The sequence below is a fragment of the Hyperolius riggenbachi genome, chromosome 1 (assembly GCF_040937935.1).
Source record: "Hyperolius riggenbachi isolate aHypRig1 chromosome 1, aHypRig1.pri, whole genome shotgun sequence".
NCBI lineage: Eukaryota > Metazoa > Chordata > Amphibia > Anura > Hyperoliidae > Hyperolius > Hyperolius riggenbachi.
In genome coordinates, this window is record NC_090646.1 from 452245183 (window position 1) to 452262870 (window position 17688).

Below are 17688 nucleotides of genomic sequence, written 5' to 3' on the forward strand. Positions count from 1 at the left end.
ACAGGCAGTAGCCATGTTAGGGATTCGAACCCTGGTCTTCTGTGTCAGAGGCAATACACTATCCAACCACTGTAGCCAAAACAAGCCTTTTTCTGATCTGTGAAGCTGTGAAATGGCTCTAAGAGCTCCAAGTCCCCTCATTATCACTAGTTAAAGTTGGAAGCATCCTTTAATAGATAAACAAGGTCTTTGATTTGAGTAGTACTAGCCAATCAGAGAATGTCCCAGGGCTTCAATCTCATTGGCCAGTAGCTCTGGTCAATCTATGTCTGTTAACTTTAAATGATACCTATGTGCTGGTATTTATAGACTAGAGGGCAGCATCAAGGAGATGAACCCACTTGCAAGTGACCCAGAAGGGTTCCCGTCAGTGATCCTTTTTTCACCCAAGTGCCCCAGATATGGAAATGAGCAGAGAGCCACTTTCTGTATCCATGGTAATGGTGTATGTATATGTACGCCGCCAGTGAGCTGGGTGCAGGGTGAGACGAATGACGGCTTACCCTGCTGCCACTCAAATCCCTGGTGGCATTAAGTACTATTTCCCCTCCAAGCCTTGGAAACACGGAGGAAGATGTAATACAGGGTCTGGTGATCGCCAGAGCCCTGAATTATCCTTATGCATCCCACGCAGTATTACATTACTGCTATGACGGAGCCACCTGCTTTGTGGCAATGGCAGGCCCGGATTTACCTCATAGAAGCCTATAGGCACTAATGTCCACCACCCTAGATGTTGCCCTCCATGAACCTACAAACCCCCACCAAACTGCACGGCAAGTGTGCTGGCTGTCCCAGCTGTCACTTACTTACTTCCCTTGATTGCCATAGGTAGCTACAGGTGCCCCTTAGTATTAGGTAGCCAGCAGGAGGGAGGCGGTCAGGGAGGGGAGTAAGCCGCCTTTCTATCATCAGGAGCCCGTAGGAACAAATCCGGCACTGGGTAATGGTCGAAAAGACCCCTTTGTCAAGCGTCTTGATAAAAAAAAAAAGCTTTTAGCACAATCTTTTTTTTTTTCTTTTTTTTTTTTTAGCAATTTTTCATGGAAACTACTGCAGTGCGGAAAATAGAAATTTCATCTGTTCCTACATTTTGATTATATATCTTAGGCTTTCTACATTAGTTCAAACACATCTATAAAGATATGTGCCCAAGAGCTATCCTCTGTAATGAGAAAAAATAAGGTGTAGCATGAAATGCAATGTGCGCAAAGGGGTTAAACTCTACTGCTTATTATAACTGAAGACTAAAGAATGATCATTGATGCTAATTGGTTTGCTGAGCGTACTTACAGCAGAGTAGTGGTGCCTGTCAGTATGCAGAAGCCTATGCTGTGTCTCACTGATGACTGAGGGAAATGGAAGACCTGTTTTCTTCGATGTTAAGCAATCCTACATCATGACGATCAATAATCTATACTGTAATGCACATTATGTAATGCTTTTACAGAGGGAATCCTGGCCATATACGGTGTCAGGATTTATTTGCCATCACCAGCATGCTTGATAGCCACATCTGCTAGAAACTTGTTACTATACTCTTCAATAAATCATATCAGCAATGATTTTCTGTCATGTTATGGAAAATGAAAATACTTGTGTTATTTTCTTTTAGGACTGAAGCCGACTTCCAGAAATCAGAGCACATATTGCTGGATTGGATTGAATTAATCCCAGTCTGCTCTGTTTTATGTAGAGTTTTCAGCAGTGAATCTATTGTGCAGCTAGATATTCAGGCATATTTTCTTGTGTTTGGAAATCTGCAGCTGCATTCCCAAGCCGAACTGATGAAATTGGCTATTGTAGCCTTTAATGAATGAACTGATTATTTTATTTACCTATTTCATTGTGCATTTCTTTGGAGTAACTATATTATTTCGGTGCTTTTAATAGAACACTGGCATTTTCTGCGGTGATTTACAGAATAGGCTGAATAATTCATGTCACTATCTGTTCTGCAAAGGGGATCATAAACACAGTCCTGGTCTAGGTATCCAAAGCATGGTCTAGGCGTCTGTGTAAAAGTTCCGTTCGGTAACTTGGGCACCTGCTATTGCCATTACCTGAATATCATAATGGCTTAGCGTTGGGATTTTGCATATTTGTACAGCGGCAATCATATAATAATATTGTTGTTACCATCACTTTGTGGGGTAACCTTCACCCACTCTTTACTCCAACAATAACTAGTGATGAGCACAAATTTTGCGTAGATATAATTTTGCATCAAAATTTAAATCATTTGTAATTTTGCGTAATTTTTGCATAATGGTTTTGAAATTGTACATTTTCTGAGTAAAGGAAACATTTTCTTTTGCATTTTTAAAATCATTTTTCTTGAAAACTACAAGGTCATTTTGAAAAATAATTTTTTTGACTTGTACCCACTTGTTATTCTCCTTAACATATGTAGGAATTTTGGCGACAATAGCCTGTATGAGGGCTTTGCTATTCATCGCTAAAGTCGGCACAAAAGTACGCAAAAATTACACAAAAATTATGCAAACTTACGAATGATTACATGAAATCAATTGAATTTACAAATCATAATTACATATGGGTTTAATTGCAAAAATGTATGTGAAATTTTGCATAATTGTAGCTAGCCGATTATGATAATCACTAACAATAACCCTCTCCACCTATGCCTAACTACCCTCCCACCTATATATACCTGACACTAACCCCCCACCCTACAATACATATCAACAAAATATTGTAGATATTTGTGGCAAAAATGTGTAACCCTCCTCAGGCTCATATCACAATATTATTATTCCATTGAAAGGTCAGTGACTAAAGACTCCTACAGAGTACACTGTCTGAAACTATAGTTCATGAACATTTTTGGCAGGTAGTGTCAGTTCATGCATGTTCATCTCAGCCCCATGTACTGGCTTATAAACAGGGGAAGGGGTGGAGAAGCAAGAGGGACAAGGATCAAGCAGTTAGCAAGCTAGTATGGTTGAGAACCCCACAGGGAACAGTTCTTCAATCACAGCATCCTCTACAACTTGTAGCGTTACAATTGGCTGAATAGTGTGGGTACAGTTATTACTGTAACCTAAAATGTGTGGAGGGTGCTGTTGAAACAGCAACCAATCATGTTATTGGCACTTTTCTGCTGAGGTATCCCAGTGGGTCACCTCAACCATTCCAGCACCAAAAAAAAATTGCCACAGCCAACTCCTTGCCTCCGGTGTTTTGACAGAAACATCAGGAGCCTGTAACTGCCTAACTTCCATGTTTGTTACATGGCAGCCACATGCACACACCTACAGCAAGACCTTATGTTTAATAAAACCAAGACAGCCTACATTTATTTTAACAAAAATGTTCTGTCCGATAAGGGTTTCAAATGTTTCACTTTAATAGCAACTGAACAGATTGCAGAAGGGGCCAGTGACATCAGTGGACACCTAGGTTCACACATGACTTTTCTCTGAGATGTACAAGAACATTCCTCAATGAAAATCTACCGTGTGTACATAGATTTAGTCCACTTAAATACAGTAAACCATCTGCTAATTGCTTTCTGTTGATGCCTTTTTCTCTCCTAAAGCTGCCCCCATTATTTCATCTTCCAGGAATGCGGACCTACCCACATTCATGGATGTGTTAAGATGAAGCAGGGCCTCATCAGGCTGATAAAGTATATGCTTGCATCATTTGGTGTCTGTTCTTATCCATGCAGGTGCCTGCTTTTATCCATTCAGGTGCCTGCCCTTATCCATTCAGGTGCCTGCCCTTATCCATTCAGGTGCCTGCCCTTATCCATTCAGGTGCCTGCTCTTGTCACTTCAGGTGCCTGCTCTTGTCACTTCAGGTGCCTGCTCTTATCCAAGCAGGTGCCTGCTCTTATCACTTCAGGTGCCTGCTCTTATCCATGCAGGTGCCTGCTCTTATCACTTCAGGTGCCTGCTCTTATCCATGCAGGTGCCTGCTCTTATCACTTCAGATGCCTGCTTTTATCCATGCAGGTGCCTGCCCTTATCCATTCAGGTGCCTGCCCTTATCCATTCAGGTGCCTGCTCTTATCCATTCAGGTGCCTGTCTTATATCCATTCAGGTGCCTGCCCTTATCCATTCAGGTGCCTGCCCTTATTCATTCAGGTGCCTGCTCTTATCCTTTCAGGTGCCTGCTCTTATCCATTCAGGTGCCTGTTCTTATATCCATTCAGGTGCCTGCTCTTATCCATTCAGGTGCCTACCCTTTTATCCATTCAGGTGCCTACCCCTATATCCATTCAGGTGCCTACTCTTATCCATTCAGGTGCCTGCCTGCCCTTATATCCATTCAGGTGTCTGCTCTTATCCATTCAGGTGCCTACCCTTATTTCCATTCAGGTGCCTACCCTTATATCCATTCAGGTGCCTGCCCTTATATCCATTCAGGTGCCTGCCCTTATCCATTCAGGTTCCTGTCCTTATATCCATTCAGGTGCCTGCTCTTATCCATTCAGGTGCCTGCCCTTATATCCATTCAGGTGCCTGCTCTTATCCATTCAGGTGCCTACCCTTATATCCATTCAGGTGCCTGCCCTTATATCCATTCAGGTGCCTGCCCTTATATCCATTCAGGTGCCTGCCCTTATCCATTCCGGTGCCTACCCTTATATCCATTCAGGTGCCTGCTCTTATCCATTCAGGTGCCTGCCCTTATCCATCCAGGTGCCTGCTCTTATCCATCCAGGTGCCTGCCCTTATCCATTCAGGTGCCTGCCCATATCCATTCAGGTGCCTGCTCTTATCCATCCAGGTGCCTGCTCTTATCCATCCAGGTGCCTGCCCTTATCCATTCAGGTGCCTGCTCTTATCTATCCAGGTGCCTGCCCTTATCCATTCAGGTGCCTGCTCTTATCCATCCAGGTGCCTGCTCTTATCTATCCAGGTGCCTGCCCTTATCCATTCAGGTGCCTGCTCTTATCCATCCAGGCGCCTGCCCTTATCCATTCAGGTGCCTGCCCTTATCCATTCAGGTGCCTGCTCTTATCCATCCAGGTGCCTACTCGTATCCATCCAGGTGCCTGCCCTTATCCATTCAGGTGCCTGCTCTTATCCATCCAGGTGCCTGCTCGTATCCATCCAGGTGCCTGCCCATATCCATTCAGGTGCCTGCTCTTATCCATCCAGGTGCCTGCTCGTATCCATCCAGGTGCCTGCCCTTATCCATTCAGGTGCCTGCTCTTATCCATCCAGGTGCCTGCTCCTATCCATCCAGGTTCCTGCCCTTATCCATTCAGGTGCCTGCTCTTATCCATCCAGGTGCCTGCCCTTATCCATGCAGGTGCCTGCTCCTATCCATGCAGGTTCCTGCCCTTATCCATCCAGGTGCCTGCCCTTATCCATTCAGGTGCCTGCTCTTATGTATCCAGGTGCCTGCTCTTATCCATCCAGGCACCTGCCTTTATCCATTCAAGTCAGTTTAATGACTTGTTGTTAATAATTACCTTACCCTGATGAGGAGCCAATATTTAGTTTGTGCTTTAAATAATAGAACATTGTGGAGTTGTTGTCGTTGTTCTACTGGGCTGGGCTGGAGTTTCAAAAATGTGTCTGCTACAGTATTAGGTAACTAAAGTTTGGAGCCTTCATCTGGACCATATCAGACCATAGCAGGGTTGATAAATTTGAGATTTTTTTTTCTTGAACAAAGAATCCAACACTGGATTTATTAAAAAGTGCTCACTGTTGTTGCAATAGCACAAACTTGTTGCCCTTTCAGCAATTCAACCTGTGTTCTGATGTGACCCAGGCAAGTGCTGCAGGTTTTTGCCATCTGCAAGCAATCATTTTTTTTTAAATATCCAGTCTAGGTTTGCAAAAAATCTTCTGTTCTTTGGTGTTCTCCAGCTTGGGAGAATCTTGATAAATAAACTCTACTGTAACCTATATCTATAATAATATTAGGCTTAAGGTAGTATAAAGAACATTATTAACCAGTCAGTTTTCTTCAGTTTTGGACAAAGTCATAAGGAAAGGTGATCACTGATTGGTAGTTATTTTTTTGGTTGTCTGCACATTGCTCATTGCATTGTAATGTTAAAGTGAACCTCCGGACTAAAAATCGACTCAGCAGCACTGAAAAGGCTTTGTGTTTCTTTAACAGTTTCACAGCATCAGAACTTTGTTTCTCTTATACAAGCCTCATTTTTAGCTGCACAGAAAAAAACTGCCCGGGCTTTTTTTCCCTGATGCTGTGCAAAGCATGATGGGATTTCTGATTTTGTTGTTCTCGTTCTGCTGTTTTGGTGCAATTTTTTTTTTTTTTTTTACATTTTGAATTTGATATTTGAAGCCTAGCGTGTGCAGCTGGGAGGGGTAATCAGGACACAGGATAGTTGGAACTGTGTCTCCTGCTCCTTGTCACCTCCTTTCAACCAAAAAGATGGCTGCCCCCATGACAAAGATGGCAGCCCCCATGAAGCACAAACATTTGCCTGTTCTTTTAAAACAGGGTGCGTAAGAGATTATATTACCAATCTATTCTAATTAACATAACTAATGTAACTTGATAACAGTATGTTTGTTTAGGCTGAAGTTCCCCTTTAAGGCTATAAAATATGAATATAGTGCACAAAGATGCAGACTGATATAAGCAACATGCATACAGTATTACACATACACACATATGACACACAAACCTGAAAACACATTTTTGATGTAAAACAAACTACATACAAATTCCTCAAGCTGTTCTTTAGAATAAAAAAACAGACTTTTTGATGTGTTTAGATGGAAACCTATCTGCCCAAACCAATATGTCATGCTGTCATGTTGTAGATTTGTCAACGAGAGAAAAAAATGTTACCTATCCTTAGGCAATGGAAATTGTGTTACAACTGTCCTTTGATTCATTTTTTAGTTAAAGTAAGCAAGTCTTGTCAATGGAGTAAAATTAGATATTGAGAGTAACTGTACTAATTGTTACATGAGAAGAGATTGGTTCCTGATAATAAACCGTCTCCGGGAAATATGATCCAAATAAACTGATGTTGGCTTTACAAGATCGCTAGCAGAATAAGTCACGCTTGGCTGCCTGTTGGGGGATGGCTGTTGCACACTGGACTCACGCTGTGTGAGGGTATGGGCAGCCAAGGAGCAGTAGCTGACGGTTTGTCAGAGCCTTTGAAGAAGTGTAAGGGACGAGCCCCCAGGCCAGTAGCCTTTCTAGGGATCCTCACCTCCTGTTTGTCACTTTAATCTTGCCAGCAAGCTGAAAGAGGGGCGCCGATTCTTCACCAGACCTTTAAAAGGCTGAACTCTCTCCATTGTCCACTGTTTGATTCTGATACTTTGTGACAAAAACAGCACACAAAGACTAACAAAATGTAGATTTCAGTATTCTGCACTGGGCAGAAACTTTACAGATTTATCCTGTACAACTGCGGTTATTGTGTGCTTACCATCTATGGTCAAATTCATATGTTCTGCTGTGTTACACAGGGTGTGTTATTTTCTATAATGATCATACATACAGCTTTTGAATACTGCGAGTGTGGCAGCAGATCTCAGAAATGAGAAGTGTTATTTCTGAAAACAAAGTGTCTAATCAAGTAACATTTGCAGCATCAGGTAACATTTATATCCAGTTAAATGATACACCGTCCATGCTTATTCAGTCTTTTAAAGGTGACCATAGATATAAGATGTTTGCTGCTTGAACTGGTACACTTTCCAACATTGTGAGACATCCTCAGTCAGTTAATCTTGGGTAGAACTAATGACCAGACATAATTATTATTAAATGGATACATTTAGCTGGGGAAGTTTTATCAAGAATAGCTATGATTAAGGAGCAGGCTCAGTCCGAACCATGTCAGCTGTATGCTCAATTTGCTGTTTTGGGACCAGTCTCTAATAAGCCTTTTCAGAGACATTGAGCGGACCCCCTTTTCTTACTTTGATTTGCATTGGGTCGGCCTGCCCTAGGTCCAGCACTGTTTCTTTTGTGGAGTGTAGCGGTATCCATCGTTTTGCCATACAACAATAGCTCAGTAGTTCCATTTTAATGACAGCAAATGCCTATTACCGTGTCATGTACCTTGCACAAGTATGACAGACGTGGCTATTTTATGTCACAGTTTCTGCAAATGTATAAACTGGCTTGGCCTATAATTGTTTGATCATTTATAGATTTATCCATTAAAAAAGAGCTGCAAAGTATAAGGAAGACCATTGGGTACAATGCAATGATCAGAAGCAGTTCATCTCTTTCAGTTCATCCTTGGTGAAGGATGATTTGGATGTACTATTTGGATGTTGAAACTTGAGGAAGAAGTGTGCTTAGGCAGATGCACATACAAGTGATTGGTTCTTAGACTGCCCTATGTGTTGTGCTGGGCAGACAAACTCTCATTATGATTATTATGCTTTAACTTGTGCTATGGATTCCATCAAATGTTTCTTAAGGTGGTCACTAATGATACAATTTGCTGAACAATTCATCATATGAACAATCAGAAATGATCATTTGGGACCACTAATGGACAAAACTATAATAAACTATCAGATTAATTGAATCAATCTGAAAATTAAAATTGATAAGTGGGCATCTGTTTGGAGATCACATGCTTTTTTTGTGCCTTTCTGATTGGGAAACATGCCTGATGCATGTCCCTAACCCTTCTTTCCAAACTGAGAAGACTTTGATCACATATGTGTTTAAAAATTGGTGCTCAATGGGTTTTTCTCACTTGTACTGAGCTTCCCTAGATACTGGATGTGAGAAGTAGTACGTCATATTTCACCATTGGGTTTACCTTACTTTACTTTTATTGTTCACCCAGATGTTTTGTAAAATGTTTAGAACACAGCATGCTACATTATCCCCCTTGTTGTTAATTACTACCCACAGTAATGGGGTGGCAGAGCGGTTGTGGGAGAAATGAATACTAGGCTATTAGACTCACGGCAATATAGAGACTTTGTGTGCTTATCAGCTAATTTGGATGCAAGGCACACCAGATAACTTGGGCGCTGCCATTGGCCACTGTGGAAATTGCAGCTATGGTAGCTTTTTAGGTAATTTGGGCATCTGAGATCAGCTCTAGTATAGCCAAACTCCGGGTACTACGTTAGCGGCAGTAAAGGCCTGATTTAGCGGCAGTGACTCTTTGCAGAGTTTAGTTACTAAGTAGCCGAAATCCAGTTGGGGCAAGAGCCACATTGTTTTGCCTCTGAGTTTGGCTACTAAGTAGCAGTTAGCAGCTGCTGTTTGCACTGGAGTTTGCATTAGCAGCAGGGTGTCAGAATAGCAGTGGCAGCGGGGGGGGGGGGGGTAGGTTAGTGTGAGGCAGAGGTGGGGAGCGGGGTTTAGTGCTAGGCATAGGTAGGGGAGGGGACATGTGGGAGTAAGTTAAGGTAAGTGATAGTAGAATATCTGTAACATCACAGGTATTCTACTTAAAGTGAACCTCCGGACTAAAAATCTACTCAGCAGAACTGAAAAGGCTTGGTGTTTCTTTAACAGTTTCACAGCATCAGAACTTTGCTTTTCTTATCAAGGCATCATTTTTAGCTGTATTTTTAGCTAAGCTCCACCCATCAAATAAAACTGCCTGGGCTTTTTTCCCTGATGCTGTACAAAGCATGATGGGATTTCCTATGTTGTTATTCACGTTGCCTAGCAACTGGGAGAGATGCTCAGGACACAGGACAGTTGGAACTGTGTCTCATGCTTCCTTTCACCTCCTTTCAACCAAAAAGATGGCTGCCCTCATGAAATCAAACATTTGCCTGTTCTTTTAAAACAGGGTGGGTAAGAGATTATATTACCTATCTATTTTAATTAACATAACTAATGTAACTCAATGACAGTATGTTTGTTTAGGCTGAAGTTCCTCTTTAAGGGAACAGGTAACATTTCCGATATTCTACTATTGACTAGATCTCATGCCCATTTTAACATGTGGCACATTTAAATGTGTGTGTAGCTCTACTGTCACATAAACATATTTTATATGAGGCAAACTGACTTCCCATCTGTCACTCCCCACACCCGGTCTCTCCCTCTCTCTCCCTCTCAACCTTTCCCTCCCTCTCTCAATCTCTCTCACCTTTTCTGCCCTTTCCTTCTTATCTTCCCTTCTCCCTCTATTTCCTTCCCTCTCCCTTCTTCTCTCTTTCTCTTCTTCCCCCTCTCCTCTCTCTGTTTCTGTTTGTTATTTATATATAAGCACCTTTTTTAATCTTCAGAAGTGCAGAGAATGTGTGGCTTTCTGTCTTTCCCGGGATTCCACAAAATAAACTGGCTGTATATTCTTCTCAGTACGTATATTTGTTTATTTTTTACCTCTAAGAAAAGGGAGACTTGTTTTCTCCTTAGCTTGACTATTTTGATGTAGCAGCATAATCACATAAGTTCATCTTGTTAGGCAAAATATGACTGGAGTGCACTTCCCAAGGTTTTTCTGGAATCCTTATTTCACTGAGTTCACTGGAGCAGAAAAGCAGAAGTACTTATGCTATCTCTCACTGTAAACCTGTTATCTCAGGCTTCCCTTCCCCTTTGCAGTTCCATGCTACATTACATGCCATGCATATTTAAAAGATGCGGTAAAATGAATTTATCACTGCTGCCTCCCAGATAACAAATGCTTTAAACTTACATTTACATTAACTGTTTAATGGCACAAAGCAGCAACCTTGGTTTTTATTTTAGACTCTTTTAATCTTTTTACTTTCAGAAAGGTTTTCTATTTCTGCTATTTGTTGTAGCATAGCTACGTATGGCTTACCTTTAATTTAATTTTCGCTGGTGTATGTATAATAGTGGTTGGTTGGATGGGCAGAGCACAATCCCATTGTGGCTGCTCTGTCAGGTGAGAAATGTGCGTATAAACATGCACACTTGTCAGGGCTGAACTCACACACTCTAGTCCTATGCACTATGGAGGAGATCGTGGGAAGGAGCTGTTTAGCTGGGCACTGGCTCAGAATTTAGAATATTAGTAAAGTGTGGGTTGCCAGTGTTCTACCATCAGCTTTGGTGCTATTATTTGGATTTTTTGCGCTTCTCTCCCATCAATTTGCCATTGCTAGTGAGTCCCCATCTCCTTCCAATATGTAACCCTAATCCCCCCCCCCCCTTTCCTCAAATGGAAAACTTCTAACTGCTGCCTAAACTCCCCCAACTTAGAGACCTTTCTGATGCCTAACCTGAACCTCTCCTGCAAACAGTAACCTTCATAAAGTAATGCCTTGTCCTAAACGTAAAGGGGGATTAAAATCCAACTCCCTTATAAACCCCTTTTCTTTTTTTCCTAAAATAGGTCCCTATATGTCCCCCTCCCATTTTTTTTTACCTAGTCTGAGTGCCTTTGTCTAACTGAAAAAACTGTGCAGTGCCAGAGGGATTTTTTTTTTGCTACAGTAACATGCTTATTTCAGTATGCAAAGAACTTAAACCTTCCTATTTTGGATAAGATACGGACAATATGACCAGAAGGTAATTGAACCCCCCCGCAGAGTTTACTTAGTGATGTAAGCATGTTGCCTAGGTGATGTTTGCTGTGGGAGCGGCAGTAAGCTGTGGCAATAGGGGAGTTAACTCTGAGCTGGGTGAAAAAAAGAGCAGATGTGATGTCAGTTTTGGCTTCGCCGCGAAACAGTGAAGAAGGAAACCAGCAGAAATATTATTTTCTTTTTTTCATATGACATTGCTCCTAAATCTGACAGTGAAAAACTAAAAACAACAGAATAGTTGAGCTTTTTGAATGGTGTGTTGTGCACCCAAAATATTTGTATTCATAGGAATAATACATGTTATTAATGAGAATTTTTACAGATTTTATTGCTTGTATTTTTTCATGTGTATCCCATTCTTAAATGACCCCGTGAAAGAAGAATATACAGCAAAGTGAAACAAGGCAGAAATTCCTTTACTTTTAATTTATGGTGGTGTTGCTAAGTAGCTGTATAATTTTTTTTATTTTTTTTACCCTCTTAGACTTTGGGCGCATACACACAACCAATTGTGATTGGCCAATGATTGACCAACTTTACCACTCCCATGTAGCATGAGAGCCAACAGATTTTGAATACTAGGAACAGATTGTGTAGGTAAGCTGTCATACTACATGGAGGTGATAGAATTGGTTAATAAAAACTGGATGTGTGTATGCACCACAAAGACTGCTCTTCAGTCCAGCCAAGCAGAGGAAGTCAGTGTTGCAAACAAAGCTGTCCAAGTTTTTAAAAATTATAATGCAAATAGTTTATGTACAGCTCACAAAACATTGCACATTTCAAATGACAATATATTTCAACATAATATCCATAAAACAAGCTTGGGCCTGAATTATATCTTGGTAATACTGATCCTGCTATTGATCATCTGGAGACACATGCAGCTTTGTATAATAAGTGAAGTGCTGTTTGTTTCCCCATTGAGTAAAAGCTTGTCATATTATTTTTTCTACATGTTGATACAATGGGAAAGGGTAAGAAACTTTGAGATTTTCAGTCTGACCTCACTACAAGTGGTATTGCCCATACTTCCTGTTACTAATTAATTGCTCTACCAAAGATATAGTCAAATCTAGGTGTGATTCTAACCCTTTTCTTTTGCACATCATTTTTCTTTTACTGCAATGTTGGATAACACCCTCTCCCACTTTCTATTGTAAGAAAAGCCAGGGACAGCGACAGTAATAAAAACCATTTAGGATCCTTAATCTTTCCCAGACCTTTAAGAAATATAAAGCACTACTCCAGCCAACGCAATGATTTAGCAATGATAGAGCTAAGAAGATATAGTACCTGTTCTTGGTTTTTATTAGTGTCTTGTTGCACTGACAGGGAGTGTGGGAAAAACTCCACAAAACAGTCAAACTCACCAATTATATTCTCCTCTTATGGGTGGGGAATGACTACAATAAGAGTCAGGTTTTTATTGCTGTCGGTATTGCTGTAGCTAATAAAGATCTCTTTACGTTTTTGGTGGAGCTGGCCTGGGCTGTATGAAGAATGGTTGGAGGTTAATTTTAAATAGAAAGTCCAGCTAGCATTTTTTTGTATTTTGTTTTCTTTTGATAAGGTAAAGCTTAGAAATTTTACCAGATCTTTACTGCTATCTGTGCCACTCTTAAAGGGTGTACACACGCACAATAACAGTCACTGGTAGTGGGCGGGACCTGAACATACGGCTCAAGTATTGACGAGCAACTCCTGCGTCCAGTGTGATAAATTATCTTTGTTAAGCCTCGTACACTGAGATGGCCCAAAATTATAGTTTTGGCTGAAAATCTAGAGTGTATAAACTGTTCCCTCTACCCCATGTAGCAATTTGCCATTGTAAATCGCTAAACACTAAAGAAAAACAAGCACACTGATGTCTTTTGTCCCTGTGCATCAGGACATTGCTCGCTCATTTTTCACCTGTCGTTCATACTGCTCTCTCCATAGAACAGCACGTATGGCTTGGCTATAGCCAAGCAGCATGTCCATGCAGTGCTCATGCTCAGAAATATCCCCCTAATAATCAATTACAATCATTATTAAGTTGAGAAAATTGGGAACAGTCCACATTTCTGCTCAACAGAAATCTGAAACATCCAAGGTCAAATCAAAGCCAAAAACTGCTTATAGATCTGTTTTAATTTCCCTGCAGGCATTTCCAGGTCCTATTAAGCACACATTTGCAGTTTGTAATTTTTTTTTACTTTTGCTGTACTTTCTGTTTAGACTGGGTAAGTAGATGAGCTGTTTTTCTTTGTGTGATTGCTGAGTATCAGTGTTTGACATGTACTATAAAGTATAAGAAAGTGGTACATTACAAATTGTTTATGAAGTGCTACATGTTCATCACAATACATTGAAAGAGTTGCTAACTTTTGTTTCATTGTTTGTCCACAGCCCACGATCTACCCCAGAACAAGACCTCAGCAGCTGCACAGAATGGAAGCCATTTGCAGTGCCTATCAGTTCACTGCACAGATGACATTGGGGAGTCAAAGGGTAGGACTCCTGTTCCTACGTGGAGATCTCTCCATTCTGACATCTCCAACAGATTCGGAACTTTTGTGGCTGCCCTAACTTGAAGATTTGAGACAGAACCAACATTTTTTTTTGTTTTCACTTTCCTAAGAGGCCGCTAACTATAGGTGGACTAATGTTTTTTTTTTTAGGTTGGTACCTGCTTAGTGGCGTTTGGACTCGGGAGGGTTAATTTGAAATAAACCTCATATTTTTGAATCTTTTGCCACAGTATGATACCAGTGTTATTTCTTCATCATCCAGCACATATTATGCTTTTTTTTTCCCCTTCCTTTAAGACGTTTCCCTGTAAAGTTGACATATGGTTTATCTGTGCTAGAGAACGGCTTTTGTATGTCAAAAATGTATATGAATTTTCTCTTTTGCTTTTGTTCGTGCTACATAAAAAATATTATTTCTAGTAAAAACAAACTTTTTTTTGTAAGAAAAAGTTGACATTTCTAATTAACATTTTATATCCTAGTCAACCATAGCTGATTAATGGGAAAAGTGACCATCTCGGAATGGCGAGACACCATCTGCTACCCTTGTGTAATCATTGAGGCTTTTTTATTTATTTGGTTTTTTTTTTGGTTTTTTTTGACTGATGTTCAGAAATTGATATACACAGCTATTTTGCACATTATATTGCTGGGTACTTGCAAAATAAATAATAAAATGAGTAGTATATATGTCTCCATTTATATCATGGCTTTGGATCTCTGACCTTCGACTGGTCAGTTTGCCATGACAGCACAAGCTAAATATCTGTATGGTTATGTTCACTTATCCATTGTGCAAATATCAGTATACACAAGCCAACCATAAACCAACTCATATGTGTGCGTTCAATAATCTAAATTTGGTTGTAATGGGTTATTGCAGTTTGCACATCAACATTGATTTTTTTTTTGCAAAAACTTTATTGAATATGCATAATCCTGAATAACTGAGCAAGATTTAGAGATTTTTATAGTAGATTATGAAATGGTCACATCAATTTGCTGTGCAAATCTGTGTACTATTAGCCTTTAGGAAAATCAGTGTGCATATTTCACTGAGTTATTTGGTCACATGTGGTGCTTTATCAAGACAGATGCACAAAGCAGGCAATCAAGTTTCAGTTGTGAAATAAGGGGGGGGGGGGGGGGGGGGACTTGGTCACCTGTTTACACATGTCAGGATAAATCTGATGAACACACAGAAACTGAATTATCAAGCTGTTCATAGGAATTGTGTACAAGTGCAGCAGTTTACCAGGGGAATCCAGTCAGAATCATGGTTTCATTTAGCAGCTGAAACCTGACTGGTTGCTCTGGGCAACAGCTACACATTTGCTCCTGTTTTTTACATCTTAAAATGTACCATGAGAAGTATTTAAAAGGTAACTATGAAAAAAAACATTTAATGAAGGAAAATATCTCTACTGATGGCAAAGACAGCTATTAAATATGTTTTAGTGCAGGCATAGGCAAACTCGGCCCTCCAACTGTTACGGAACTACACATCCCACAATGCATTTGTAGTTCCTTAACAGCTGGAGGGCCAAGTTTGCCCATGCCTGTTTTAATGGAATGAGGAAGGTTTATACATTCTGTAAGAGTCTATTGCTGTCTGTGCTCCTAATAAGGAGATATGGGCCTGATCACTTCACAGTTCATACTGGGAAACGGAGAAAGACACCTCATCATTCTTTTTTGTTTTAATTCATTGCTGTGTATCGTAACCATACCATTGCTCCACTAATGATTTATTAATCATAAAGTAATTCACTGTAGTTCTCCAAGATTCTTCACATGTATTTAGATAATCAGAAGAGGAAGTTACGCATACCTGGAAAACAAAATCCATATATGAGGTTTCCTAACATGGGTGCTATTTAATTACACATTCTGAAGACATTTCCCGCTTTACTTTGTTTAGAAATGAGTTTCTAGTCCACATCATTCTGTGTTATGACCCCACCCATAGACCCCAGACACACAAACACAGATGGGACATAGGAATAAATCTCTTAAATAAATAATAAATGTTATTTTTTAGCATAACTGTCTCAATTATCCCAAAGGATCTTAGATTAGGGTGCCACTTGCTGTTTTAACCATAATGCTGATTTCCAGCTGCCCATAATTCAATTAATCTGATCATCTACAACCTGCAAAGTATTAAATAAACAGAAAATGTTTCTGATCATGTGACTTACTGAATCTCCTAAACATGCACATGTACTGATGTAACCGCTACGCATAGACTACAAATTCCAGTCATCTTGGCAGTGAGGATGCTTGTGGGCAGGCGGCTAATCACACATGCCTATAAAGACTGCATCCTCTGTAGGTCAGCTCAGAAGAGAGTGCATACTTGGTAAAAAAGATAATTTTCTAAAAACACTCTAACTATATAACAAGAACAAAGTAATTCATAACATTATGAATTACAGTCTGCATAAATATTCCATAACGCCGCTACACAGATGTCCACTTTAATGACACGTGTTTCTTGATGCTATAACTGGCTGCCTGATCCCTTTAGAAGAATTACCATTTTAAAGATCAAAATCCGAGGATTTTATCTAAAGAGACCACATTTATAAAGATATCTAAAACAATAATCATTTGCATGGTCATGAATGACTCCGTATTTAAATGCTGAAAAATGGCTTTTTAATTTGATGGACATATTTTTTTCATGCCCCATGGTTATTTCAATATACAACTAAAGCAACTTCTCGACTGTGATGAGAAACATTTCAGACTGCAGATCGTTACAGTGCATGACTAATGTAGTAATGATCTACCTAAAGGTAAAAATAATGCACTCAAGTGTTCAAGCTCTATATTTAAATGTGACTATATTTAAAATGATAGTTGGGGAAAAAACTGCCATAGAAAATATGAAGGATCAAATATGCCAGATGAAAATGCATTATTTGTTAACATTTTGCTGTGAATACATCCTCATCTTAAATTGGAACTAACTCGCTTAAAAGTTTAATTTCAGGTGTGATAAAGCAGCATCTGTTTTCCGGAAACAGTAAATTCGGGCGCCTGAGGCTAGTGGACAAATCGGGCGCCGCCATTCACTCCTATAATAAATATCGTTTAATGGGCGCCCGATAGGAAAAAAGGGCGCCGGTGAAAAATAACGTTTTAAAAGCGGCGCCCGGAGACTTAATGTTTTATTACTGCTTCTCATGATTACACATTATTTAATGATTTATACATTTTTAAATATTATTTTTAAACGAAAAACAGTACAATATTTTTTTTCAAACATTATTTTTAAACGAAAAACAGTACATTTTTTTTTTTACATTATTTTTAAACGAAAAAACCAACAGGGGGGTCTTAGGTTTAGGCACCAACAGGGGGGTCTTAGGTTTAGGCACCAACAGGGGGGGTCTTAGGTTTAGGCACCAACAGGGGGTCTTAGGTTTAGGCACCAAAAGGGGGGTCTTAGGTTTAGGCACCAACAGGGGGGTCTTAGGTTTAGGCACCAACAGGGGGGTCTTAGGTTTAGGCACCAACAGGGGGGTCTTAGGTTTAGGCACCAACAGGGGGGTCTTAGGTTTAGGCACCAACAGGGGGGTCTTAGGTTTAGGCACCAACAGGGGGGTCTTAGGTTTAGGCACCAACAGGGGGGTCTTAGGTTTAGGCACCAACAGGGGGGTCTTAGGTTTAGGCACTAACAGGGGGGTCTAGGGGTTAGGGG

General features: G+C 40.3%; 1 protein-coding gene across 2 annotated transcripts in view; it reads left to right on the forward strand.

The window, feature by feature from the left end:
• MN1 (MN1 proto-oncogene, transcriptional regulator) overlaps positions 1-14211 on the forward strand; it is an 85451-nt gene extending 71240 nt beyond the window's left edge. The window contains exon 3 of one of the 2 annotated variants that reach the window (XR_011021904.1): positions 13858-13921. Coding sequence is in view for 1 of the 2 variants with exons in the window: in XM_068238746.1 (XP_068094847.1) it covers positions 13858-14042 (185 nt within the window). In the remaining variant the exon portion in view is untranslated. Of the gene's footprint in view, positions 1-13857 lie in introns of both variants that reach the window. The other variant, XM_068238746.1, reaches the window with a different exon arrangement.
• Positions 14212-17688: the final 3477 nt, after the last annotated feature.